The sequence below is a fragment of the Dipodomys ordii genome, unplaced genomic scaffold (genome assembly GCF_000151885.1).
Source record: "Dipodomys ordii isolate 6190 unplaced genomic scaffold, Dord_2.0 Scaffold45, whole genome shotgun sequence".
NCBI lineage: Eukaryota > Metazoa > Chordata > Mammalia > Rodentia > Heteromyidae > Dipodomys > Dipodomys ordii.
In genome coordinates this window covers 13,439,338-13,466,988 of record NW_012267261.1, presented here as the reverse complement: position 1 = coordinate 13,466,988, position 27,651 = coordinate 13,439,338, and the positions used below count along the sequence as shown (strand labels likewise).

The 27,651-nt window shown below is 45.7% G+C and overlaps 1 protein-coding gene across 1 annotated transcript in view; it reads left to right on the top strand.

Annotated features, from left to right (window-relative positions):
- Arhgap31 (Rho GTPase activating protein 31) overlaps nucleotides 1-27,634 on the top strand; it is a 106,136-nt gene extending 78,502 nt beyond the window's left edge. Inside the window, exons 4-12 of the mRNA XM_013019494.1 lie at nucleotides 4,544-4,626; nucleotides 5,934-6,041; nucleotides 6,701-6,843; nucleotides 10,317-10,512; nucleotides 12,774-12,898; nucleotides 15,775-15,837; nucleotides 17,773-18,348; nucleotides 19,892-20,160; nucleotides 22,049-27,634. Of these exons, the coding sequence (XP_012874948.1) occupies nucleotides 4,544-4,626; nucleotides 5,934-6,041; nucleotides 6,701-6,843; nucleotides 10,317-10,512; nucleotides 12,774-12,898; nucleotides 15,775-15,837; nucleotides 17,773-18,348; nucleotides 19,892-20,160; nucleotides 22,049-24,466 (3,981 nt within the window). The 3' untranslated portion in view covers nucleotides 24,467-27,634. The remainder of the gene's footprint in view (nucleotides 1-4,543; nucleotides 4,627-5,933; nucleotides 6,042-6,700; nucleotides 6,844-10,316; nucleotides 10,513-12,773; nucleotides 12,899-15,774; nucleotides 15,838-17,772; nucleotides 18,349-19,891; nucleotides 20,161-22,048) is intronic.
- Nucleotides 27,635-27,651: the final 17 nt, after the last annotated feature.

Here is a 27,651-nt window from a genome sequence, read left to right as displayed (position 1 = left end):
GCAGATGCCAAGACCCCGTTGGAGTGTGTGTGCTGAGCTGCAGGAAAGCCAGTGTGGCTAGTACAGAGCAAGCCAGGGGCTACATTGGGAGGAGGGGCAGAGGAATTCACAGACAACCCTGTCATTTCTGGTGCTCGTTTCTTCAGGTAGGAAAGAGAATGTGTATAAAACTGACTTTCATCTGTGTATTTTATTTTATGAATTGCTTTTTAAAAAAAATTATATGCACAGATTTTTGTGTATATTGTGTAAACTGTTTTTATGATTTTTAAGTAAGATGAATGTTCTGTCACTTACACGACAGTTCTACTTCTGGCTTTTTTTTTTTAGGTTATTGGAAATAAGGGTCTCATAGACTTTTCCTGCCCCAGCGGGCTTCTAATCTCAATCCTCAGATTTCAGCCTTCGGAATAGCTAGGATGACAGTTATGGCCACTGATGCCCAGCTCCTTCCCTCCTCTCCCCACCCCCACCTTTTTAATTTTATTTTATTTTTATTTTTTGCTGGTCCTAGGGCTTGAACTCAGAGCCTAGTGCTGTCACTGAGCCATTTTGTGCTTAAGGCTTGTGCTCTACCACTTGAGCCACAGCACCACTTCGAGCTTTTTCTGAGTAGTGTACTGGAGATAAGAGTCTCATGGACTTTCCTGCCTGAGTTGGCTAGAACTGTGATCCTCAGATCTTAGCCTCCTGTGTTTTTTGTTTGTTTGCTGGCTTGTTTTTTGGCTGATCCTGGAGCTTGAATTCAGTGCCTGGGTGCTGTGTCTGAGCTTCAGTGTTCAATGCTAGCACTCTATCCTTGAGCCACAGCTAGCTTTTTGGTAGTTAATTTGAAATGTGACTCTCATAGACTTTCCTGCCTGCGCTGGCTTGGAACAGCAACCCTCAGATCTCAGCCTCCCTGAGTAGCTAGGATTATAAGCATGAGCCACTGGTGCCCTGCTGAAGCTGGCTACTTTAATAAAAGGTAGCACAATTTGCCATAGGGAGAGCTTGAGGTCTCTTTCCCTCAGCAGAATGGGGGAACAGGGTGGGTGTTATAGTCAGGGGTGTCCCAATCTTCTGGAGGGTTTGCTAAGAAGCAAGGGACTCTTGCTATTGTCCTGCCTTTGTGAGACACACGGATGAGGAGGGTCAGGCCACGGCCTTCTAGGAACACCTAGACACCTCCCTTCTCTTCCTCAGAGGCCATATTCAGAAAACAGGGCTGTGGAGTACCTCTGGGCCTCTGCCAGGCAAGGAGAGCCCCAGTAAAGGGAAGCCAGGCTGAGACTCTGGGATAGGGAGGGGACAGGAAGCAGGAGGCGGCCAATAAAGCCCAGAAGGAGGCTCTGAGACCTCTTCCCACTGCCTCGCCAGGATCAAGCTGCACAAATCTTTGCTCCACTCCCCGGGGTTTTTTTTTTTTTAATGTGTTTGGGGAATAAAGGTGTAGTTCTCATGGAAAGTTCCTTTAATACTTTAGGAAGCTGTTAATATCTTTGTTTTCTGAAAGTGCAAGGGCAGGCCCATCCTCTGAGGCCGGCAGGTCCCAGTTGGGATTGGTTTATTTCATGTATTTCTTCTCCAGCTCTCTCCATCCGACCCCCATCTTATCCCATCCACAGCTCTTTAGAGCCTAATTCTTATTTTTTTTTCCTTCTGGAGGGGTCTAGTCACTGCAAAGTTATTTTTAGCTTCGTGTTCTCCCACTGGGATAGGAGATCTTATGTTAGACAAGTACAGGAGGGAAGGTGAAAATTTCCCCACCCTTATTTTCTGGCTGGAAGAGAGTTTCACTCAACACTAAACCGGGCCAATCTGGCTGATGTTCAAATCTTAAAAGAGCTAGGATGAATCTGTGATTATTTGTACTGCATCCTTGCTTGGTATCAGTAAGGCCAGCTTTTTGCTGGCTAATTGGAAACAAGAGTCTCACAGATTCATCTGACTGGTGTGGCTTCCAAACTTGATCCTCAGGAAGTGCTACTGTGGTTCAAGTGGTAGAGCACTAGCCTTGAGCACAAAGAGATTCAAGGGCAGAATCCAGACCCTGAGTTCAAGTTCCACAAACAACAACAACAACAAAAAAGATCCTCAGATCTCAGCCTCCTGAGTAGCTAGAATTTCAGAGGTGAGCCGTTACCTGCTAAACCTTCACCTTGATGGCAAGGCCTTGCTCTGGGTTGTTCTGTTTTCCCCAAAGCTACTCTTTCGTGGAAGCTCAGATTCCATTACTTGGACAGTACCCCAACTGTGGTCCTGGAAGATCTCTCTCTTCCAGCTGCACCCCAGGCAGATTTAGTTCTGAGTTTAAGAGTTAGGATAGGCATAAAAAGTAAAAGGGGTCAGAAGATGGTGACATATTCTCATGATTCCTGCTCTCTGGAGGTTGAGACAGAAGTTTAAGGGTTAGATAACAAAGCCCAATCTCAGGAAGAAAACAACACAAAACCTTGATAGCCCAAACCCTGACATGATGCTTCAGGTATAGGCAACTTTTGGAAGCCAGGCACTGTTTTAAACATGGACTCATTACATCTCTTAGCTTACAGAGCTTCCATTTTAAGAAAGGAGAAGCCATCAGTAACAGAGGGTGGGGAGAGGGACAGAAGATCCAGGCTGGGCCAATCCCTGGACTTTTCCTGTCAGGAGAATGGGACCTGGAAAACAGCAGATGCTGGCTGTAATTGTTTGCCTGTCTATGTTCATGAATAATTAATGCACCAAAACTCAGAGTGAACTTTAGCATTTAAACACAAGCCAGAAAATGATAGGATCAAATAAAGGTGAACAATATACAAAACACATACATTAGACTCTCATCTTTGCGTGTATTGTAGTTTGTAGTACTTACCAAATTAAAGCAGGTATTTGAACTGGGCACTAGTCATGCTTGTAATCCTAGCTATTCAAAAGTCTACAGTCTGAGAATTGAGATTTGAAGCCAGCCAGGTCAAAGCTTATTTAACTAGAAAAAAATCTGGAAGTGGAGGCATGACTCAAGTGGTTAGTACACCAGCCTGAAGGGAAGAAAATGCCAAGTGAGAGTGTGAGTCCTTGAATTCAAGGCCTAGTACCAGCACACACAAAAGAATATATTTGATGATTATTCCTGGCATTGCATACAACTATAAAGGAAGCTTGCAGCACCAGGAGGAAAATATAAGACTGTCGGTCACAAATACCTGTGAACTCAAGACCAGAAAAATGTGAGTTCAGGAGCTTCTATTAAAGTATATCTCAGTCTAGCTGGGACTATCCAAGTATGTATCTAGGAAAACCACTCATAGATCTTAACTTAAGCATTGCACATTTCTAATCCATCTATTACTAATTGTGTAAATGATATTACTAACATATGTAAATTATACCAATTAAAGAAAAATGACGTGCTGGATGTGATGGCACATGCCTGTTAACCCCAGCACACAGAGGGACCAGGCAGGAGAATCACAGCTCCAAGCCAGCATGGGATACCTACACAGGGAGACCCTGTCTCAAAAACAAGTCCAAAATGGGTGTCATTACCATTGCCTTGGACTCCAGTGGTATGTTCCTGTTGGCATTACCCTAGAGAGACCTGAGACCCAGGCCACCAGCAGGACAGACTCTCAGGATAGTCACATGGCTCGAGAACCTTCCCAAGAATGCCCGTGCTGTGCAGCAACCTAAAGCAGGTGCGAGATAAATGTCAGCCAACCTGTCATCACACTGCCTTCCTCCCCTACCACCCCCCAGGAGGCCTGGGATGATGTGGGAACAAAATACACATACAGGAAATAACCAGAGAGCAAGTTTTTTTTTTGTCTTTTGTTTTGGTCAGTCGTGGGGCCTAAACTCTGGGCCTGGGCACTGTCCCTCAGTTCTTCCGCACAAGCCTAGCGCTCTACCACTTGAACCACAACGCCACTTCCAGGTTTTTCTGCTTATGTGGGGCTGAGGAATCAAACCCAGGGCCTCATGCATGCAAGGCAAACACTCTACCACTGAGCCACCTTCCCGGCCCCAGAGAGCAAGTTTTGTTGTAAAGCCACGGGGTCTCAGGGAGAAAGCTCTTATCCCTGCCAAGGAAAGCATGTATCTCTTCCCTGCCTCTTGGCGTCCAGGACAGACAGTAGAAGAGAACTTGAGGTTACAGAAGAGTCACTGCTAGGTAGGGAATGGCTGGTCATGCCCACCTGCTCAGCTGGCTGAATAGCCACTCATGCTATTCACGGGGACATCTCCATGCAACTTTGTCCCTGTCTCTGACCTCACCAAATGTGAGGCTCTGCCACTTTCTACCATGCAGGCCACACCCAGATGCTTATGTGCTTTCTTCTCCTAGAGACTCAAACAGCCCGCCTCTCCTTGTGAGCACACACTGAGATTTTTCACATAACCAGTCCTCACAAATTGTAGTTGGTTGACTGTATTCAGGGAAGAACTTGCCACATGCAAGGGTGATCTCTAGGCTGGAGTTTGTGAGGCTGGAGTACCAAGGGCTCAAGTACCAAGCACTCACAGGTGGGTGTCTTAGCTCCCAGGCACTTACTAGGATGCTTCATGCTCTTCTCCACAGGAGGCAGTGTCACATTGCCAAGAAGAAGGCCAACTTGCCCGAATCCAAAATGTTATCCAGAAGCTTCCTCCATCCCATTATAGGTAAGGCTCTCGGTATGATATGATGTCAAGGAGGAAGGTGACACGGTAAAGGAAGCAAATTCAGTGGATAGTGGCATTTCTCAGTTAACAGGTCACTGTTGTGGGAGTGATTTGGTGCCTTAGCCAGGAGTACTGGCAGTAAAGGGTAATCTGTCTCCACGTCACTTGGAAAGGAATTACCAGAATAAATCAGGAAGTCATCCCGATCATACAAGCTAGTCTCACAGTGACATCCTTGGTTCTTACATAGAATTCTAGCATAACTAAATCTGTAGAAACCTAGACGACCTTCACAGATAGCTGAGTGTGGCTACTGAGCACTTGGCTGAAAGATGTCTCTACTTACTCTTTAGTGACCAGTCCTTAGCCGTCTCTAGTATGTTACCACTTTCCCCAGTGATCCCTGCCCCTCCTCACCTTTTAAAAAGAGGCAGTTGGGCTGGGACGGTGGCTCAGTGGTAGAGCGCTTGCCTTGCATGCCTGAGGCCCTGGGTTGGATTCCTCAGCACCACATAAGCAAAAAGAAAAAAGCCGGAAGTGGCGCTGTGGCTCAAGTGGTAGAGTGCTAGCCTTGAGCTGAAGAGCTGAGGGACAGCGCACAGGCCCCGAGTTCAGGCCCCATGACCGGACCCAAAAAAAAAGAAAAGAAAGAAAAAAAAAGAGGCAGTTGGTGATAAGATAGAAGAAAGAACAGAGCAGTCAATAATGTTTGCCCATGAAATGAGCATCAAATTAGTTGCAACTAGGAAAACATTTTTGGATTTTGTGTTATTTTTTCATTAGTTACACATTTGAATTCATTACACATGAATTATAGATTAATATAACACAAGGGAATTTATTTTGTCAATGGATACAGTATAGATTGAACATTATTTCATTATTCCTATTTCTCTCCCCTTGTTTAGTCTTTTGTCTTCTAATATATCTGAGGAACCTTTGTAAGAACCTAGATGTGAACTAGACTGTGGGAAGATAATTCAGTTTTGTGTAAAATGAGGAGCAAATGGTGACTAAGAACCCCCAGCTTCTGAGGTCTGGGATTCCTGGGTTCAGTCTCTGGCTGGTGCTGGGGATAGAGGTTCAGCCCTGTTCCCACCCCAGGCCAGTGGGCCTAGGGCTAAGGAAATTGCATTCATTAGTCTTGATTTCTTGACATTATTCCTTCAAAATGTGTACCATATAAACAGTCCCTTAAATCCAACCTTAGAAATGGGTCCCCAGACGTCAGGCCACACACAGCCCACTACAGTTGCTTACTTTATTGAAAAATTAAAAAACAATAGTAATACAATAAACCATTGCAGGACCTTGGAATACTTGATTCGACACCTGACCCACATCGCCTCCTTCAGCAGCAGGACCAACATGCATGCCAGGAACCTGGCCTTGGTGTGGGCTCCAAACCTCCTGAGGTAACTGCCACACCTTTCACCACCTGCAGGGTCAGAGCTGCCCACCAATAGAAATGGAGTACAGGTATTTCAAAGTTGAAACCCTTGAAGACAAAGTTGGAGCTAAATGATCTTTTATAGCACTTACAATTTCAAGGTAATCTGAGCAACCCAAGTTCTTTGCTGGCCTACTTGGAAACTCTGGGTTCCAAAGGCATTTGTTGGCTATAAAAGTTATGGGTCTGTATGCTGTCATTTTTCTGAAAAGGCCTTTCTTGTCTTTGGGGCTTATTGGCTTTTCTTGGCTTTGATGGGGTCACAGCTGGCTAGAACTTGAATCAGCTGCTTCATGTGACTTTATAAATGATGACCTGCCCCACAGGACAGTTGGCTGGGGTGGTAGAGGGTGGGAGGGTGGGGGTTGGAAGGAAATCCTATGAAGAAAAAGAAGTCTTTTCTGGGGTCTCTACTTACAGACTTGCAGTACATACTGCCTGGAAACTGTTCTAAGTCTGTTCAGTGGGCTGAGCTTCACACTTTCAGGAGACCCTTTAGCTTTCATAGGGAGTTAAAATCATCTACAAATTAACTAACGAATTTAGAATGTCTACCATTGGTCCCTGTTAAGGTTTCTGCTTGTAAGGCAGATTCACTCTGTGAAAATGTTTCTTCCATGTCAGGTCTAAAGAAATCGAAGCCAGTGGGTGCAGTGGAGATGCAGCCTTCCTAGCAGTCCGGGTCCAGCAGGTGGTGATTGAATTCATACTGAACCATGTGGATCAAATCTTTAACAACGGTGCTCCAGGGCCTCTGGAAAACAACGGTAATGACTCTTCCTGGGACATAACTCTTCTTCTCTATTGCTCTGGTCCTGGGGCCCCAAAAATAAGCTAGGGTGAGCTTGGTTCTACTGCTGATGATGTGTATGTTGTGTACGTACATGGCTTATCCTATGAGTTTGATAGGATGTAAAAGTAGAGTTGACATAATGTTCCATTAGGTTTTATGAGTCCTTCCTCTCTGGAGTTATTTTGCAAAGACATTGGCAACATTTTGATCTGTATTGATTAGATATCATTTTTCCTTGCACAAATTATATTTCAAAAGTTTTAAATGAAATGAGGTAGTATAAGGTAGTATGGTCACCCTCTCATAAATACCCAGAATGCATTCTCTTCATGAGTGTTTCCTCAATACTAACTTGGTGCTGCCTGGTTACCAATCAGTAAACATACAAAAAATGATTATGTTTGTATGTTTGGGGCACCTCATGATGACATGAGAAACTCTGGGAGTGAGTGGATAATGTTACTTGAACTCCTGTGAGCCTAGTTGAAGAATCCAGAAATCAAGTTGATCAAGATTCCTGCATGTGACATTTGTGTGAGAGAGTAGTTTTCCAACACTGGAGTGCATCTTGTGAAAACACACATTACCTAACCTCATCCCCAGAGTTTCTGATTCAGTTGGCCAGGAATACAGTGGTCTGGTATGTTGGTAATATTTGTGCATCTGGTAATGCTGATGTCGCTGGTCAGCGTCCACACCTGGAGAACCAGCGGTGTATGAGCACTGTAGCTTCAAGATGCTTGCTAGTTCTTTCTTTTCTAGTTCAGCTAAAAGAGTTGGGGAAATCAGTATACTCATCTGAATAACCCATTTCACTTAGCAACCAATGCAGATGGCTTAACTGAGAGAATGTGGACACAAAATCTCAATCCTCAGGGCCCAGCCTCTGCTTTAATATGCATAGGGTATGTACTGAACTACCTATAAATTTTAGTTCCTTTCTTGTTCTACTTCTTCAGTCTTTAATACCAACTTAATGGGTCATGAGGTGCTGATAGAATGTAAACAGCATAGCGCCACCAACGGAAAATATACCACCAAAGGTGTGTTTCTCCCAGAGTAATAAACACACCTCATCTAACAGAAATCTAGGACAGCAAAAGATTGTACGTACAAACTCCAATTTTGTAGGAGACTCATAAAAATCCAGTGTTTTTATTTGTGGCCAGAGAGGCTATGATATCGCCAAGATTTATTTTTTAAAATAAGTACATTCTGCATGCCTCCTTTATGTCAAGTGCAGTCCTAGACACTGGGACACAAATGACCAAGACCCTGCCTTGCATAATTATAGCCACTGTTTAATTGGGAAGGCCAGCAATGTATCTTAACAAATATCACTTCAAAGACAATACAATACATAATAAGGTGAGCGCTCTACCATTTGAGCCACAATGCCACTTCAGGTTTTCTGGTGGTTAATTGGAGATAAGAGTCTCACAGATGTTCCTGCCCAGGTTGGCTCTGAACCACAATCTGTAAATTTCAGCCTCCTGAGTAGCTAGGATTACAAGCATGAGCCACCGATGCGCAGCACCAATGACTTTAGGTATTATTTTGGGACAGAATGGATCATGGTCTCTAAGGAGGTGATTATTGGACTAACACAGAGAACCAGTCACGTGAAGCCCTGGCAGTGGGAGGGGGAGGGTGCTTCAAACAAAGAAGACGTGGTGTAGAATGTTCTGAGGTGAAGATGCTCTGAGTATTGAAGAAAGTAAGCCAGGGTGGCAAGAGCTTTTGTAGTCTCCAGTACAGGGGTATTCTACCCTGGGGAGTACCAAACTATGAGTTTTGAAACATTCATTTTGTACTTGTACTTTATAATGTCTTATTGTATATTCATTTTCTATTCTATACTGAGTACTATATGCATGATTTATACATGCATACATATATATAAAGGGAATATTTGTTCAGAAGCTTTTTCTCCCTAGTATTTGGGTGGCTAGTGCTTTGCTACATGAGCCATACCTCCACTTCTAGCTTTTAGCTGGAAATAAGAGTCTCTTGGATCCTATGGGATCTGATCTGGGTTTGAACTGTGATCCTCATATTTCATCCTCCCGAGTTAGAGGTGTAAATCCTTAGTGCCTAGACAAAAGCTTTCATTGTATATTTTTCATTAGACTGCTGGCCAGAGGCAAAGAGGAGAAGGAAAGCGGAGGGAGATCTCAGGCCATGTGCGTAGGCCAGTGCAAAATCTGAGCGTGAGGGCGTAGATCTGAAAAGCTGAAAGGCAGCCTGGAAACTGGGCCAGCCATATATTAAGGAACCACTGCAGAAATCAAGTGGGAAATACGTGAGTGTACTAGTATGTTAGCCGAGCCGAAGGGAAGAAAGTGGATGCGTCCACAATATACATTGAAGGGAGAGTCGTAAGATTTGCTGTGGGCTGTATCTTGAGAAGGGACACGTGGAAGAAGCAGATGAGTAAGGTGTTGGAACATGACTGCTGATAGGAGGACAGTGAGAGGGGAAGTGCCAGCGTGGAGAACAGAGATCACAATATCTGTCTTAGCAATTTGTGTTATTCATTTAAGCAAAGCCAAGTGGACCTTGGCTCCAGGCTTCCTCTGGAGCCTGAGGTAGATGTTGATACTACACCTCAGCCTCCTGGCCCTTAGTCGATTCTTCCCTATTACTCCAGAGTGACTTGAAGCATTTCAGAAACAAATAATAAATAATCTAGAATCTCACAATATTGGAAGTAAATTCCAACAGTCTTAACTTCATTTGGGTTAAGTTGGAAAACTGGGTTTAATTCAGAAACTTAATTGAAACATGTTCAGGAGCAAAGGACGTAAGCAGGGTATATTTAACTGCAATTCGGCAGAATAGCAGCCAGGCTTCTCTGCCCTAAAAGCACCTCTCCATCACATGCTGTCTTAATTGTCTATCTACAAGGCTTTTTACTGTGACTGCGATTCCTTCTACCCAGAGAGGTGCCAACCAGCCACATCTGAGCACAGGAAAGTCCTATACCACATGCTATTCTGTAGTCTCCATCGGTCTGAGTTAACGTCAGTCTCTTTGTGCCTTCAGAAGCTAGCAGAAATTGGCAATACCACCAGAGACTAAATAGAATACAACTTAGACTTCTTGTTTTTTTTAGATCAGGATTTCTCCACTGAGGCATTATTGCTAGATAATACTTGGAGGGGAGAGCGGATGCCATTTCTGTGTATTCTGTAGTGTCTAGCAGCTTCCTTGGCCTTCACCTACGAAGATACCAGTAGTTTTCCCACATGTATTTATGACAAACAAAAAGGTCTCCAGACATGACCAAGCGTCCTTTCCTGTGGAAAGGAAGTAGCGAAAAAACGCTTGAAGATAAGAAGAGAGAATGCTGTAAAGAGGTCAGGATGGCAGGGCTGTGGATGAGAGATCTGGATGAACCTACTGTGCTAGCTTTGTCCAGACTGAGCCCTTCTGCTTCCTTTACAGATGACCGGCCCATCATGAAGAGCCTGACCCTGCCAGCATTATCACCCATGAAGTTGGTGAGCCTGGAGGAGGCTCAGGCCCGCAACCTGGCTACAAACCACCCCGCTCGGAAAGAAAGGAGAGAGAACAGCTTGCCTGAGATTGTCCCTCCCATGGGCCCCCTCTTCCACACCGTCCTTGAGTTACCAGATAGCAAGTACATAGCATTTGTTTTTTTAATTCTGAGGGATAAGTGGGTGGAGGGAGCCAGAGGAGGTGAGGGTAGGTAGTTTGGGAGCCATGACGGCAGTGTGGGTTGGGGCTACAGTCGAGACGGGGTGTAAATAAATGTTGCTGAAGAAAAGGGAGCTATCATCACAACTCTTTCTCCCCGAGATTCCTCCCTCCCCGCACCCCTGCAGTCTGCCATCAAAAACCCCAAGCACCAGGATGCAGGTGCCCAGTCAAGAAAGACAAATATTAGGGGCTAGGAAGGTGGCTCAGTGGTAGAGTGCTTGCCTCCCATGCATGAGGCCCTGAGTTTGATTCCTCAGCACCACATAAACAGAAAAAGCCAGAAGTGGCGCTGTGGCTGAAGTGGTAGAGCACTTGCCTTGAGCTGAAGCACTGAGGGACAGCGCCCAGGCGCAGAGTTCAAGTCCCACGACCGACAAAAAAAAAAAAAAAGTCTTAGACTTTTCTACCTAGGCTGGTTTTAAAACCAAAAACCTCAGCTCTCAGCCTCCTGAATAGCTAGGATTACAGGAGTGAGTTACCAGTGCCCAGTGATTTTTTTTATTTTAATTTTTGTTTTTTACTTCTTTGGCTTAGACAAAATAGGCCTAACATTTACAAAGGGAAGTTTACTAAAAACAAACCTCCCCCACACCTCACCACATTACTTTGAATATAAGAGAAGAAGTTGACAAATGAGACCACTGTCAATATAGAACTCTGGGTGGCTCACTTGAGAACGGCATCCCTGACTCCCTTCCCTCCTCCCCATTTGTCAGAGTCCTCCCTCCCCCCAAAACTAATCAGGCATCACTTGCATGGGAAGAAGATTCTTCCTTTCTCTCTTCTTCCTCCTCCCACCTTGCTATGGAAGAAGACAGTGTTTGAAGTAGGAACACCGAGTCCCATAGTAGGCAAAAACAGTAAGGAAGGAACCAAGCCATCTTTCCCTGGAAGGATGTCATCGACAGTGAGTGAAAAGAAGTAATACAAATAGGCGCCTTCTCCGTCTCCTCCCAAAGCTGAGTGGCTGCTTCCCCTTGGGGAGAGAGGAAGCAGGTCTCCATCTTCTACAACTACCGGAGGCACCAGCCACCCTGCTGTAGGAATGGCACGCCTGAACTTCCCTGGGAGGAGTCCCTCCATTTCCTAGAGGATGGGGTTTGTGCACTGGAACTGAACCCATGGTACCTCTCCTCAAAGGAACAGAGAATAAAAGTTTTCCCCAGGTATCAGAGTGAAGAATATCGTGAGAGGACCCGTGTAGTGTGTGATCCGCTGCAAAGCCAAGTGCTGGGGGGAGGAGGAGAGAGGCCAAGGTCAAAGGAAAACACACAGCACTGCAGACTTGTTTGGAATGACCATAGACCTGTGAACCAACTTTCTATAAGAGCTCACTAAGAGAAGGTCCGTGGTGAGGCCCACACATTGTAGAGTGTCACACTGAACTTCTTGGTAAAGTTGCATGGCAGCGCAGAGCAGCAGCTGGGCTGGTTTCTGTGGTGCCAGGCTCTCCCCCACCCAGTCCAGGCTGCCCCTGGCACACTGACCCCTCTGCATCTCTCTGCAGTGACTACTGACCCCACCTACCAGGCTACACCTCTCTCCAGCTACACAAAGCCAGGGTCCTCTCCAGGTTGGCTTTCTCATCCTTCTCTTTGCATTCACAAAGGTGACTTATAACCCCCACCTCCTATGTGGTTATTCCCACAATGTGTCCAGGAGCATAACAGGACTAGGACCAGGGTCAGTGGTCCTCAATGTTTATTCCTTTTTTAAAAAATACCAGAGCTGGGTGCTGGTGGCTCACACCTGTAATCCTAGCTATTCAGAAGGCTGATATCTGAGGATCATGGTTCAAAGCCAGCCTGGGCAAGAAAGTCTATGAGACTCTTTAATTAACCACTTAAAAGAGCCAGGAGTGGAGCTGTGGCTCAAGTGGTAGAGCACTAGCCTTCAGCTGATAAAGTTCGGGATAGCTCCCAGGCTCTGAGTTCAAACCCCAGGACCAGCACACACACACAAAAATGCTATGTTTGACAACCAAGTTTACCACAGCTACTGCCAGGTGCAGAGTTGTCTACACAGGGTGAGAGTTAGGCTCAACTTAGGTTTTAGTGAGGACCTTTCTGAACTAGCAGAGCCATTTATAATCTTATAATCAGAGCCATTTATATCTTCTTTCTTGCTTTGAAAATTGCGTAGGATGACAAATTTAAACTAATCATGGCTTAACTATTTCAGGAGAAAACTTTCCAGTAAATCAAAGAAGTGGAAATCTATATTCAACCTGGGACGATCTGGGTCAGATTCCAAATCAAAACTGAGTAGAAATGGGAGTGTCTTTGTGAGAGGACAGCGGCTCTCGGGTAAGAATCAGCCATTGTGTCCTCATCTGAGGTCCTAGTCAAAGACAGTCTCTGAGCAGAGGAGGCCAAGGGACTATCAAAGGCTCCTAGGAGGAGGAGTGTTCAGAACAAGGAGAAAGAAGAATACTCTAAAGAATAAAATCAAATAAGTTATGGCCTAGGTTGCGTTAAGGGCAGCCCAACTTATCCTTATAAAACCACCTCCCAGCCATGTGCCAGTGGCTCACGCCTATAATCCTAGCTACTCAGGAGGCTGAGATCTGAGGGTTGGGGTTCAAAGCCACCCTGACAGAAAAGTTCATGAGACTCTGATCTCTAAATTAATCCCCAAAAGAAAAAAAGCCAGAAGTGAAGCTGTGGTTTCAGTGGTAGAGCACTAGCCTTGAACAAATATAGCTTTGGGACAGCGCCCAACCATGAGTTCAAGCCCAGCACACACACACACACACACACACACTCACACACACACACACTCCATGAGTTCAAGCCCAGCACACACACACACACACACACCCCATGAGTTCAAGCCCAGCGCACACACACACACACACACACACACACACCCCATGAGTTCAAGCCCAGCGCACGCACACACACACACACACCCCATGAGTTCAAGCCCAGCACACACACACACACACACACACACACACACACACACCTCCCATCTTGCCCTGTGTTGCTAAATCCTGTTTCTAAGTAGCAGCAGCAACATGAAGGCAGTATTACTTTCAGTGGAGTATCTCCTCTGTTCTCTTAAATGAAACATACTTTATAGTCATTACTTATTTAGTCCTCTACATTCCTCCTTCTACACTGAACAAAGCTGAAGTTTAGAAAAGAAAGCTTCTTTTATCTGAGGTTATATAGCCCCAATGTGCCAAAGTTGAGATTCAGACTCAGCTCTCTCTGAATCTAGTTACATTAATGGCTTCCAGTCCTGGACAGTTGCCCTGTTTATCCTCTGTACAGGCCTGACAGAAGTAACTGCTTTTCAGTCAGTTCAGTGACCTCAAAGAGAAAGATTGTGTTAGTGAATATGTCTGTCTTCCTCTGTTATCTGTTTCTGTAAGAGACTACCCAAGACTGGGTGATTTATGAAGGACAGAGGACTGATTTTGACTCACAGTTCTAGAGGTCACGATGGCTGTGAGCATGACTCTGGCCCCTGCGTTATTTCTGATGAAAGCTCTATGTTACTTCATTCCATAATGAAAAGCAGAATAAAAGCCAATGCTTGCAGAAGAGAGAAAAGGGCTCCCAAGTCTCACAATCGTTAATCCATTCCTGCAAGAAAAAGCTTATCAGGGATGGATCCCCATGATCCAAACACCTCCCATCAGATCCGACCTTCCAACACTGCTATATTGCTTTTTTTTTTTTTTTTTTTTGTCGGTCATGGGGCTTGAACTCTGGGCCTGGGCACTGTCCCTCAGCTCTTCAGCGTAGGCTAACACTCTACCACTTGAGCCACAGCACTGCTTCTGGTTTTCTGAGTAGTTCATTGGAGATAAGAGTCTCATGGACTTTCTTGCCTGGGCTGGCTTTGTTCCACGATCCTCAGATCTCAGCCTCCTGAGTAGCTAGGATTACAGGCGTGAGCCACCAGCACACCCAGCTTATATTGAGGACTTAAAGATTCCAACCCAGGAAGTTTCTGGACAGGGAAAGGGGGAGCATTCAAACCATGTGTCTTAGGTATTGTTGTGCCTAGAATAAGGTTTGACTCATTTAGACCACATTTTTACAAGACTTGGCTATAACCATTTACAAAGCTGCATAGGATAATCCTAAAAAGTTGAGTTTGATGGGATCTGTTCCAGGGAGATGTTGGTCAATGAGATTATTAGAGGGACAAGGAGTTTGCAGACTTCAAGGAGCAGAGCTGCTTCTAGAAAGAAAGGTGACTCAGTTACCCAAGTTCCTCTCATCTGACTGTACCAAATTCCTAGGTGTTGACAGTTACGACCGTAGCCAAGAATTCTACCTGCCTAATAAGAGGAGCTGTTGGGGGGGCCCAACAGATTCAACCTTGATTTTTTTCAACATTTGGGTATTAAGTAGTTTACATTTTTGCTATTAGACATATGGCTGTGAAAAGTAACCTTAAATATTTGTTTTTTCGTTTATGCCAGTCTTGGGGCAGGAACTCAGGACCTGTCCCTGACCCACTTTGTGCTCAAAGTTAGCATTCTACAACTTGAGCCACAGCACCATTTCCAGCTTTTTCTGAGTAGTTCATTGAAGACAGGAATCTCACAGACTTTTCTTCCCTGGGTTGTCTTCAAATCCTGATCCTCAGATCTCAGGCTCCTGAGTAGCTAGGATTACAGGCGTGGGCCACTGGCATCTGACAACCTTCAGTATTTTTTGTCAGTGAATTAGCTAATACTGTTTGACAAAATTATGCTTTACCTTTTTAAAATATTCATGAAATTGTATCAATGAATGTCCTGTTTCTATAAAGTCAGTCCCACTAAGGTAGTAGGAAAATCTAGAGTCTAGTGAGAGGATGTTTTCTAAGAGAATAAACTTAAAATACCTGAAAAACTTCTCTAGAATTATATTGCTTGACACCCTGACCTAGTGTTCTAAATGCTTTATTTTATTTTATTATTTCTTTTGGTGCTGGTACTGGGGTTTGAACTCAGGGCCTGGGTGCTATCACCTAGCTTTTCCACTCAAGGCTAGTGCTGTGCCACTTGAGCCACAGCTCTACTTCTGGCTTTTTCAGTGGTTAATTGAAGAGTCTCACAGACTTTCAAGAAGGTCTAGCTTCTAACAGCGATCCTCAGATCTCAGCCTCCTAAGCCATGTGAGCCACTGGGTTGGTTTCTATTATATGCATTCATCGATATTTTTCTTTTTGTCTTTAGTGGAAAAGTCTGCTATTCGACCAGCTAAAAGCATGGACTCTCTGTGTTCAGTGCCTGTGGAAGGTAAGATTTTACAATTAGCGTGTAGGCTGGGGATTGGCACTCACCCCAGGCTTGGTTTTATGAAGCTGCCAACTGCTCATCTGCAGTTGCGATCACATACGATCACTTGGTTCCCAGTCCCTCCCTGACCTCTTCACAGTGCTTGCCAAAGCATGGTTTAGGATCGGTAAATGCATTCCTTCATTATCTACCAGTAAGATCCTGGATCCCAACCTCCTGAGTTTGACGCCTCTTCTGTGTCAGGCACTATGTGTTCATTTGCACACAATACCCTCTGTTGGAGTTAGATGCATAAGAGTTGAATGTAAGATACGTGTAAGCATATTGGCTCACACAGATCTAACCTCAAGGGTCTACTTGCCTCTTCTGTTCCCACTTATCTTACCCCTCTCCCGCTGTCATATCTTTTTTGGGAGGGAAGGTATGTTAGTACTGGAGCTTTAACTCAAAATGTTGTACTCATTCTCAGCTTTTTCACTCACCACCAGTTCCAGCCTTTTGCTGCTTAACTGGAGATAATAGTTGATACACTTTTCTTTTTGATACAAAGAAATGTTTAAAACAAAAATGTTCACCTCTTGGGCTGGGAAGTTGGCTCAGTGGTAGAGCGCTTGCCTAGCATGCATGAGGCCCTATGTTCGATTCCTTAGCACCACATAAGCAGAAAAAAGCTGGAAACAGCGATGTGGCTTAAGTGGTAGGACGCTAGCCTTGAGCTGAAGAGCTGAGGGACAGTGCCCAGGCCCAGAGGTTAGCCCCCACCACCATCAAAAAAAAATGTTCAAATCTGTAAAATACTCTGAGATGATGATGATGAACATTATTAATATTATTAGTATTAGTGGTGGCACTGGGTTATGATCTCAGGGCCTCAAACTCACAAGTTTGAGGCAATCTATCACTTGACCTATGCGTTCAGACCTGCTCTTTTGCTAGTTGTTTTATAGATAGGGTCTAGCAAACTTTCCTCGCTGGACTAGGCTCCAACAGAGATCCTCTGGATCTCAGCCTCCTGACTAAGGATTACAGGCCAAACCACCAGTGTCTGCCTGTCTGCGTTCTTTGTAAGTTCGTTTGATGCTCTTAGAATTTTTTATGTGTGTGTTCATCCATTTCCTCTGGCCTTGAAACCTAGGAAAATGCTTACAGGGTTTATATTTTGGTATCATCTCAGTGATTTGCGTGGCTGCTTGGGCAGGTCATCTTGTCTCTTTAGTCCATTTCCTCATAAGTTAAAGGAGATGATGAAACATCCCCTTATAGTGTTAGTCATCGGAATTTTAGACATAATATACTTGTAGGGAAGATAAAACCCTGCTTAGGTCTTTCTGTACAAGTTGGGTGCTAGTGGGTCATGCCTATAATCCTAGCCACTCAGGAGGCTGAGTGAGATCTGATGATCACAGTTCAAAGACATCCTAGGGAAGGAATGTCTATGAGACTCCTGTCTCCAATTAACCAGCAAAAAGCCAAGACTGGGGACATGGTTCAAGTGGTAGAGCACCAGTGTGAGCAAAAAAAAAAAAGATCCTATTGTTTTGCTGGATTGGTTTTCATTTTTGAGCAAACATTGTTCTCCCCCCTCTTCTCTGTCCATTTTCTTCTCTTATGATCTGCATTTAATGCTTGGAAGGTGTTAGCCCCATTTGGCGATCTTAGCTCTCCCCTTGTAAAGTTGGAAACTGATACCTAGAGCATAATAGTTAATGGTCCTTCCAGGGAAAGCTGCTGAAGTCCTGTGCATGTGAGAAAATGCTTTCTCAGTCACACGAGTGAATGCTCTGTGCCTGTCTTCGTTTGGGTCCGTGCCTTTACTGGAATGCAGCAACTCTCTAGTATTCAGATGTCCTGCTTCTGGGACAGGGGGATTGAGGGGTGGTTAGGGCCGCAGCTGGGTGAGCCCACACACTGACCCTGGACTCCTTTCTTCAGCAGGAAAAGAAACCAAAGGCAATTTTCATCGAACCGTCACCACTGGTGGATTTTTCATTCCAGCCTCAAAAAAGCACTCGAACAACACGGGCAGCTCCTGTGACCTCAGCAAGCAGGAAGGCGAGTGGTGTCAGGAGGGGATGCCAGCAGGGGCAGAGGGGGGCTTCGATGTGAGCAGCGACAGAAGCCAACCCCAGGGCACTCAGGTCCGGCCGCCACCAGAGCAGCTGAAGGTGTTCCGTCCGATCGAGGACCCCGAGAGCGAGCAGACAGCCCCTAAGATGCTCGGCATGTTCTACACTTCCAACGACAGCCCCAGCAAGTCTGTCTTCAGCAGCAGCCTCTTCCAGATGGAGCCCTCGCCCCGTCACCAGCGCAAGGCGCTAAACATCTCTGAGCCCTTTGCGGTGTCCGTGCCCCTCCGCGTGTCCGCTGTCATCAGCACCAACAGCACCCCATGCCGAACACCCCCCAAGGAGCTGCAGTCTCTCTCCAGCCTGGAAGAGTTTTCTTTCCAGGGTTCAGAGAGTGGGGCTTGGTCAGAAGAGGAGAAGCCCCAGGGGGCTGAGACTTCCACAGGTAAAACGTGGCAGAGTTAGTCTCTTTTCATTGCAAGACAGAAAAGCCACACTTGAACTTGGCTTGGTGGCTATTGTTGGTTGGTTTTGTTTGTTTCTGTGGCAGTACTAGGGCTTGAAATCAGGACCTGGGCACTGTCCCTTAGCTTTTTCCAATCAAGGCTAGTGCCTTACCACTTGAGCTACACCTCCCTTTCCTGCTTTTTGCTGATTAATTGGGAATAAGAGTCTCACGGGGCTGGGAAGGTGGCTCAGTGGTAGAGTGCTTGCCTTGCAATGCATGAGGCCCTGGGTTCGATTCCTCAGCACCACATAAGCAAAAAGGAAAAAGCCGGAAGTGGCACTGTGGCTCAAGTGGTAGAGCGCTAGCCTTGAGCTGAAGAGCTGAAGGACAGCACCCAGGGCCAGAGTTCAGGCCCCACAACCGGACCCAAAAAAAAAAAAAAGAGTCTCACAGAATTTTTCTGCCTGGGCTGGCTTTGAACCCAGATCCTTAGATCTCAGCCTCTTGAGTAGCTGGGATTATAGGTGTGAACCACAATGCCATTTGAATTGGCTAAAATAGGGTTTATAGGCATTGTGGTCATGTGGATAGGACTGAGGGCTGTAGAACTAGGTCATTAGCAGGCCCTTTTTAGCACTTGGATACTAGCTGTGTCCTAAGGAACTTATGATGGCAGTCATGAAGGTAGAAGATGATGGCACCTTCGTAAGTAATGATACTGGTAGCTCAGTATCAGCTCAGCCTGGTCCTTGTGGCTCACACCTATAACCCAGCTACTCAGGAGGCTGAGATCTGAGGATCATGGTTCAAAGCCAGTTCAGGCAGTCTGTGAGACTCTAATCTCTCCAATTAACCACCAGAAAAAAAACTGGAAGTGGCACTGTGGATCAAGAGGTAGAACACTCACCTTGAGCTGAAGAGCGCAGGGACAGCACCCAGGCCCAGAGTTCAAACCCCACGACCAACAAAAAAAAAGGAGAAAGGAAGGAAGGAGGGAAGGAAGGAAGGAAGAAAATGGGAGGAGGGAGAGATTGTCTAAGCACCAAGTTATCAGAGCCTGAGCATTCATTTGTGAAGTGAAAGAGTTGGTAAAAGCAGGATTTCTCTTATTGGGCACTATTGGCATTTGGGGCTGGGTTCTTTGTTGTGGCAGTCTGTCCATTGAAGAAATTTTAGCTGCATTTGGCTAGATGCCAAAGCACTAAAGCACTCAACTCTCCCAAAATTAAGGCAACCAAAGTTTCTTTAGACATTGCCATATTCCCTGAGTGGACAGGGAGGAGTTCTGAGTAAAATGCCTCCTTGTTGAGAACAACAACTGGATGGATGATCTTCCAGAACCCTCTCATCTCTGGCAGTCAGTGACCTGGGGCCTGAGGCTGGACACTGACAGGGGAACTGAGGAAAGAAGGTGAGGGGCAGTGAGTTGGGCCTTCCTCTTATCCCCATGGAGCAGGGCCAGGAGGCAGGATAGGGGCTGTGCTGGCAACAGCGTCCCCTATGTGAACTCTTGGTACTCACCATGTCATCTTCACTGCAGCTCCTGTCACCAAGAAGGCAGCTCCTGAGGCCAGCACTCCCTCAGAATCCTCCCGGACAGTGGAATGTAGCCAGGGCCTTTCCCAGGAGCCAGATGCCCCTCTGGAGAAGAATACCTCCAAAGCCTCCCTGAGCTCTCAGCATTCAAGGGAATTAGAGAAGAAGTTGGAGAAGGAGGTGGAGGAGGGTCTAACAGATGGCCAAGCAGGGCCAAGCACGGCACAGGACAGTCCTGGGCCCAGAGCTGAAGCCATATTTCTCCATGAGACGGTAAGGTGGCCCCACTGTTTTTCACAATCCCAGGAAGGCCTCTTTTATTTTTTTCAAACGTTGATGACACAATTTAAAGTAGATTTTAAAACATCAACAAAGAATAGATTCTAAAGCTGGGTGCTGATGACTTACGCCTGTAATCAGAAGGCTGAGATCTTAGAAGCATGGCTCAAAGCCAGCTCAAAGCAGAAGAATCCATGAGATTCTTATCTCCAGTTATCTAGCAAATAACCAGAAGTGACCAGGACACTGGTAGTTAACCAGCAAATAACCAGACGTGACCAAGACACCGGTAGCTTCATGCCTATAATCCTAGCTACTCAGAAGGTTGAGATCTACTGATTGAGGTTCCAAGTCAGGCTGGGTAGAAAGTCCATGAGACTCTAATCTTCAATTAACAACCAAAAAGCTGGAAATAGATCTGTGGCTTAAGTGGTAGAGTACCAGAGATTTGACCCAGGAAAACAAAAAAAGCAAGAGCTCCAGGCACTGAGTTTGAGCTCCAATGCCAGCACACACACACACACACACACAAGTATTGATTCTATTAATGAGATTTAGAAGGGTACCACCACTTCTACCCAAGCTTGTTTTTTTTTTGTTGTTGTTTCTGTGTGGATTTCTCAGAGATCATCCAGGGACAGGAAGGGACCACCTAGCTCAGGTTCCCAAGGACAGGTTCAATGTTTAAGTCTTTCTGGCCTTGGTCACCATAAACCAGTGATATATTCTTGGAATGTAATGACAGTAAATCCTAAAAACAGCACAAAACCTGTGTGTGAAATTCCAATTCCAGATGTGATCACCACCTGTGATGGTGGTGCTGGTTATTTTCTTTTTCTTTTCTTCCTTTTTTTTTGGGGGGGGGTTGTTGTCGTTGTTATTGTTGGTTGTAGGGCCTGAGCTCTGGGCCTGCACTCTGTCCCTGAGCTCGTCAGCATTCTACCACTTGAGCCACAGTGCCACTTCCGGCTTTTTTCTTTTTGCTTATGTGGTGCTGAGGAGTCGAACCTAGGGCCTCATGCTTACAAGGTAAGCACTCTACCACTGAGCTACCTTCCCAGCCTGCTGGTTATTTTCAAGATAAGATCTCATATACTTTTTGGCCCAGACTGGCCTCTCAAATCACTACCTTTTCTCTCTCAGCCTCCCAAGTAGCCAGAATTACATGCATGAGTCACTGGTACCCAGCCTTCCTTGTTAACTCATTAGTGGTAGACTGTTCCAAGGTTTTTATGAGATGTCTTTACCTAAGGAAGATATGATGTGATTCCCTAGGGTCCACTGATGGGACCCCTTCATCTAATCATTCCACTGTTCACATGAGGGTCTTCTTGGGGCAGCGGGCCATCTTGTGATATCTAAAGCCTGTATCCCTGACTGCATGAGGGATATAGACCTGGGGAGCGGGAGGTTTGCTCTGATTGCCTTCCCAGCCTTTATAATCTGTTCTCTCACTAGTTAGAAGGAAGAGAGGATTGTCACCAGGATCGGCAAGGGTTTCTCTGAAGAATAGCTAAGAGGTTGAGAAACTCCCTTGACAAAGGGGTAGAGGATGTGATCTTAGAGATGTGAGACAGAGACTTCCAGGCAGAAAGAACAAAATGTACCGTGAACCTAAGGTGGGAAAAGAGAGCTTGAGACACTGAAAGAATGGGATTAAAGATGAACTTCAGGCCAATGGAAAACATTCTGAACATGTTATGTTTGGAATTCTGTCCTTAAAGGGCCACTCTTCTGGGAGGTGAATGCTTGGGCAGGGTAAGAGACAAGCCAGGGATGCCAGTTAGGATGTGGCAAATGAGGTGAGAAAAGAGGGTGGCTTTACCCAAGCTGTGGAAATAGAGGTGGGAGGATTTGCAAATCAGTTTCTTGTTTTTGTCAGGATGAAGATGATCTGGCTAATGTCCTAAACTGGCCAGAAATTCAACAGGAGCTGAAAATCATTGAATCTGAGGAGGAGCTCTCCATCTTGCCACCACCCCCTGCTCAGAAGTTCGACCCAACTCAGCCAGTTCTTGAGTCAAATCCAGAGTCGTTTCCTTCCCCAGAGCCTCCAGGGATCTTGTATTGTAGCTCCACCCCTTCTGAGGCATGGACTAAGGACTCAACCATTCAGAACACACAAGGGGCTGCCGCAGCAGCCCACAGAGAGAAGCTGGAGCCAACCAGCTACCTCCCTGCATCCTCACCTGAACAGGCCCCAAGTCCAGATCCTGGCAGTCTGGCTCCTCTGGCAATAGTTCCATTTGAGAAGTCATCCTCGCCCCCAAGGATGAAGGTGGAAGGCCCAGAGAATATCTCTCCTCCACTCCCTCCTGCTGCTCCCCCTCCAACACCTCTGGAGGAGCCACCTGGAGGCCTGCTGTCCAAGGGCAGTCTTGAGGAAGAAGATCTGACTCAGATGTTGAGGACCTATTCCTATACAGAGCAGCCAAAGTCCAAAGACAATCCTGGGACCCCTATCCCCTGTCAGGAAGATGAGGCTGCTCCAAGACAAAATGAAAAGCCACATTCAAAAAATGCTGCTCTCCAGGAAAAAGGTTCTGGTTTCCCCAGCCCAACGAAAGAGCTCGAGATCTCGCCGCAAGGGAAGGGGGATGTAACCCATTCAGTACAGGAGCCTTCAGACTGTGACGAAGATGACAGTGTGCCCGACATCGCTCAGCACAGCCTGGAGATGGTGGAGCCCTGGGAGGAGCCTCAGTGGGTGACGAGTCCCCTTCACTCTCCCACCCTCAAAGAAGTGCACGAGGCCCAGCCTCAGGGCCCCCAGAGCCATCGATTGGAAAGGAGGCTTTGCCACAGGCCCAGCCTACGCCAGAGCCATTCTCTGGATAGCAAGACCACTGTTAAGAGCCAGTGGACTCTCGATGATGTCTCCTTCTCCAGCAGCTGTGCTAATCTGGACTCTGAGAATTCTGACAGTCAGCAGCCACTGGCAACCAGAAGAGGGATGATTGGATGGGACGAGAGAGCCCTGAAGTCATTTAGAGAGTTCTCTGGCCTAAAAGGGGAAGAAGGATTTCCTAGGCCGAAGGGAGCAGACAATGGACAACCCAAACCAGCAGACTCCAGCCCCATCAGCTTAGGGGAGAGAAATCAGGGGCAACCACTAAGGCACAACAACTCCCAGATTAAGCAAGGCAGTGTCCCTGAAGCAGAACCCAACAAGGAAAGTTCCCGTGGTATTCAGGACAGCACTTTACCTGAAGAGCAACCCCCAAAGTTACAGTTGAAGAGCAGTGAGGGTGGACCCTCAAAAGGGAAAAACAGACCTTCTTCTCTCAACTTGGACTCTGCTGTTCCCATTACTGACCTCTTCCGGCTTGAGAATGGAGCCTCGTTAAGTTCACCTGGAATGCAGCTCTCTGAGCCAGGAGACACCCAAGTCCCCTGGATGACTTCATCTCAATGTAAAGCAGATTCCTGGAAGGTTTATCCTCAAGACACCCAGGACCTGGATGTTTTTCCTCACGCCCTCACTGGTCGCCGTAACTCGGCTCCTGTGAGTGTGTCAGCGGTGAGAACCTCCTTCATGGTGAAAATGTGTCAGGCCAAGGCAGTACCGGTCATCCCACCCAAGATTCAGTACACACAAATCCCACAGCCCCTGCCTTCTCAGAACACAGGGGAGAGTGGGGCTCAGCCTCTGAAGAAGAGCCAAGAAGAACCTAGTTCAACGGGTGAGACCACTCAGAAACCAGCCAAAGATGAATCTTCCTCTTCCTTGGAAAGCCCAAAGGAAGAGAAACCAAAGCAAGATATGGGACCCATTAAGGCTTCATTGATAGACGCCACTGACTCTTGCCTGCGCGAGGGACCCAATCTCTCTCCCGAACCAGGCATGTGTAACCTGCTCACCAACCAGGACGCAACAGTGCAATGCAGAAAGCGTTTGTCAGACACAGAGCCATCCGGGGACAACCCTCTTTCTTCAAAAATTGAGCGGTCCTCTGGAGGTCCTAAGTCTTTCCACAGGCCAAGGTCTGGAAGACCTCAGAGCCTCATCTTATTCAGTCCTCCTTTCCCGATCATGGACCACCTGCCCCCCTCATCCACAGTGACAGATTCCAAGGTCCTGCTGTCCCCTATCAGAAGTCCCACTCAGACAGTTTCCCCTGGCCTTCTCTGTGGAGAGTTGGCTGAAAACACATGGGTCACACCAGAAGGGGTTACCCTTAGAAATAAAATGACCATCCCTAAGAATGGCCAAAGACTGGAGACATCAACCAGTTGTTTTTACCAGCCCCAGCGGAGATCAGTGATTCTGGATGGAGGAAGTGGGAGGCAAATAGAATGATGTCCATTCACCTGCAGGTGTCTGCGAAAGAATGTCATGACCTATCTGGAAGTTATTTACAGGGCCATCTCCCAGGCACAGATTACCTAAGCGTGAGCTTATTTTGACCTCCGACTTTTCTTTTTTCTAGCCTTTGACCATTCATTAATGATCCCATTTTCTAGAAGAGTGGCCAAGGGAAGGATCCAAAGGTAAAATTGAGATAAGGTCATATGAGCAAGAAGGAAAGGTTAGGCAAAGGAAGAGGATGGAATGTTTGCTGCCATTGAAATCTGGGTGAGTTGTAGTCCTCCCCCATTTCCATAATCCATTACAGCTGAGAGCTGGCTGTGAGAATGTCCTTTGAAAGAAAGAAAAATCCATTGCGTGTCAGGAAACGTTGCTATTGAGATTTGAAGGCCTTCTTCATGCTTCTTAACACTCTTTAAAGCATGTGTTGTTTTAGATTCATTTACTAATAAGCTTTGTTAAAAGAAGCAAAATAGGGTGCAATTAGATTCCCAAGTCAGTAAATGTCACCACAAGTTGTTGCCCTGGGATCTTGCAGACCTGCTCAAGATGACTCTATACCAGCATAGAAAGGCAGAATCTGTAATCAAGCAAACCCTAAGACTGGCACCACCCAGGTAGACTTTCTGGCTGTGGCTCTCATTAACTCGGAACTCTGCCTACCACTATACTGATTTATCAGTTTTGTAGCTGGGAACAATGGAGGTTGAACTGAGGATTGCTATTGGATCTTCTTTGTGGGTATCCATCAGCTTTCTTAACATCAGAATCTTAATGTGCCATTGGTCATTGATCATTGAGAAAAGTCTTCCACATAGGCACAATTTCAGGCAAACCTGATGTTTAAATTGCCAGGGCATTAGCAGAAACCATGTCTAGTTCAGTTTCAGTCTTTCTATACTAGGCTAGGCAGGACAGAAAGGACACCAGGAGGATCAAACCCTAGAAAACTGGCTCTCACTACCACGCTCTGAAGCTGCTGTCCTTGATAATGAATTCCATTGGCCAGTGGATCCCTTCCCTTTCTCTCCTTTTGCTCAAGAGTGGCTGTGAGGCACCTCTTCCCTTCCATAACTCCCCTTATTCACTACCCACCCCAGACATTCAGACTTGCTCTTTCCCCTGGGTACCAGCAGAAAAAAATAAACCAATGTGATTTTCTTGAAGTTACTTAGACTTTTTAGTGGTTCTTTTCAGGTGAAGAGAGGAAGGAAAACTAACACAACCGATGGTAGATTTTTTTTTTAATGTTCCCTAAAAGGCTTCATGGGATACCTCTTGTCACTTCCTTCCATGAGAAAATGCAAACATGTGCACAAGCACATGCACACACACACACACAGGCACAATTTCTTCACTCTCTGATAAGTCTTATGGTTTTGTTATCTGTCCTGTGCCTTTTAAGCATAGGGTATCTGATATATCAACTAATGAGTCTCTCTTCAGAGAGCGTTGAGATGACACAGCGTGTTTAATAGGCCTTTGGTGAGTGTTTTTGCTTTCTCATTGAAGAGTCAAGATATTGGACCAACAGCCAATGAGATACCAACCCACAAGAAAAGTCTTAGAACATACTATTATACCCCTAGACAAGCAAGTGAAGAAATACGGTGGTGAGACATGAGAAAGACCATGTTCGGGAGATTTGAAAGCACATTCCTGCCTTATCAGAGACTGTGGTAGATAAGTTTTGTGTCAGTCTCATTGCACTGTGGTGTCTATACTTTGATAAGGCTCATGTTCCAGTTAGAAGGCAAGAGGGCAACAACCACCCTGCACTTCGTCAGAACTGAGCCAAGTAACAAACTACCTATGATCACTGAAAGTTGTTTGTAATACATGTAGAATATATATTTTGTTGTTGTTGTTGGGGATAGACTGAGAAGCTTTATGTACATGTTAACAAGTGTCTCCAGTTCTGAGGACTGAGGCACCTCTGTCTTATTTATAAAATGGCTGCCATGTTCCTAATTTAGATCGACACCGTTCATTTATGGAATCACCTTAGGCATGTGGCATTGTCAATGAGCATGTGATACACTGACAGCTGTCTGGATTTGCTCCCTACCCCAAGCCTTTCTAAGCCAATTCCAATCTAGAAGGGCTGGGAAATGACTCGCCTCACAACCACCTTCTATTGCTCACGTGTCGTGTTTCCTTAAAAAAATTATTTTGTAGTTTTAAAAATTTCAAGTAGTTGTACAAAAAAGGGGTGGGAGTTACAGCTTCATAATCCTCTTCTGACCATTTCACAGTGTGTCAATGGTTACATACATATTTATAAGCTTCTTGTGGGCTAGGCACTGATGAAATTCTAGCCCACGAACAATCATTCCCCCAAATATGCGGGGATTACCCATTTGGTCCCCACTTGGGGCACTGAAAACTAGACACCTCCCTCCTGGAAAAAAAAATGGCTGGATGGGATAAAACTGTGAACTTTCTTCCAGAGAAGGGGTAGAACAAGGCTGGATGTTCCCAGGAGGCTCTGTTTGATGCCTGGAAAGGGCTGCAACTCTTCAACCATCAGTCCTTCAACTGAGGTCGCTGATTCGTTACTGAAATTGAAGTGGAATGTATGCATGTAACAATGTTTTCTTTCAGTGTTTTCTTTTTATCAAACTGGACTAAATGGAGGATATTTTGTTTTTATTCTCTGCCTCACTTGAAATATGAAGAGACCTGACCAACTCTCCAGTGGCCTAATCTAAACTCTAAAATGTTAAGTATTACCCATCAAAATTCTACATTCTGAGGACATCGAGAATATAAGTAGCATCACTCACTCAAATATTTATCAAGAGCTTAGTGATATTGTACTTGTGGACCTTAGTATGCCAAAATTTTTGAGGAGTCTAAAGCAAAAGGATGAGAGATGGAGAAAGTGAGACAATGTAACAATGAAGAGCAAGGTTGAGAACTTTTGGTTATCAAATGACAGAAGAGGCTGGACAAGGAACAGCTAAGCATCTTTCACTGGTATTAGTAGTATTTAAGTGATCTGGTTGCAGATCTACGCAAAGAGTCACTCCAGAGTTGAACACTTGCTTTGATTTTAAAAATTGGGAGTCATAAGCAATTAAGAACAAGCAGTTCAGGGCTGGGAAGGTGGCTCAGTGGTAGAGCGCTTGCCTTGCATGCTCGAGGCCCTGGGTTCGATTCCTCAGCACCACATA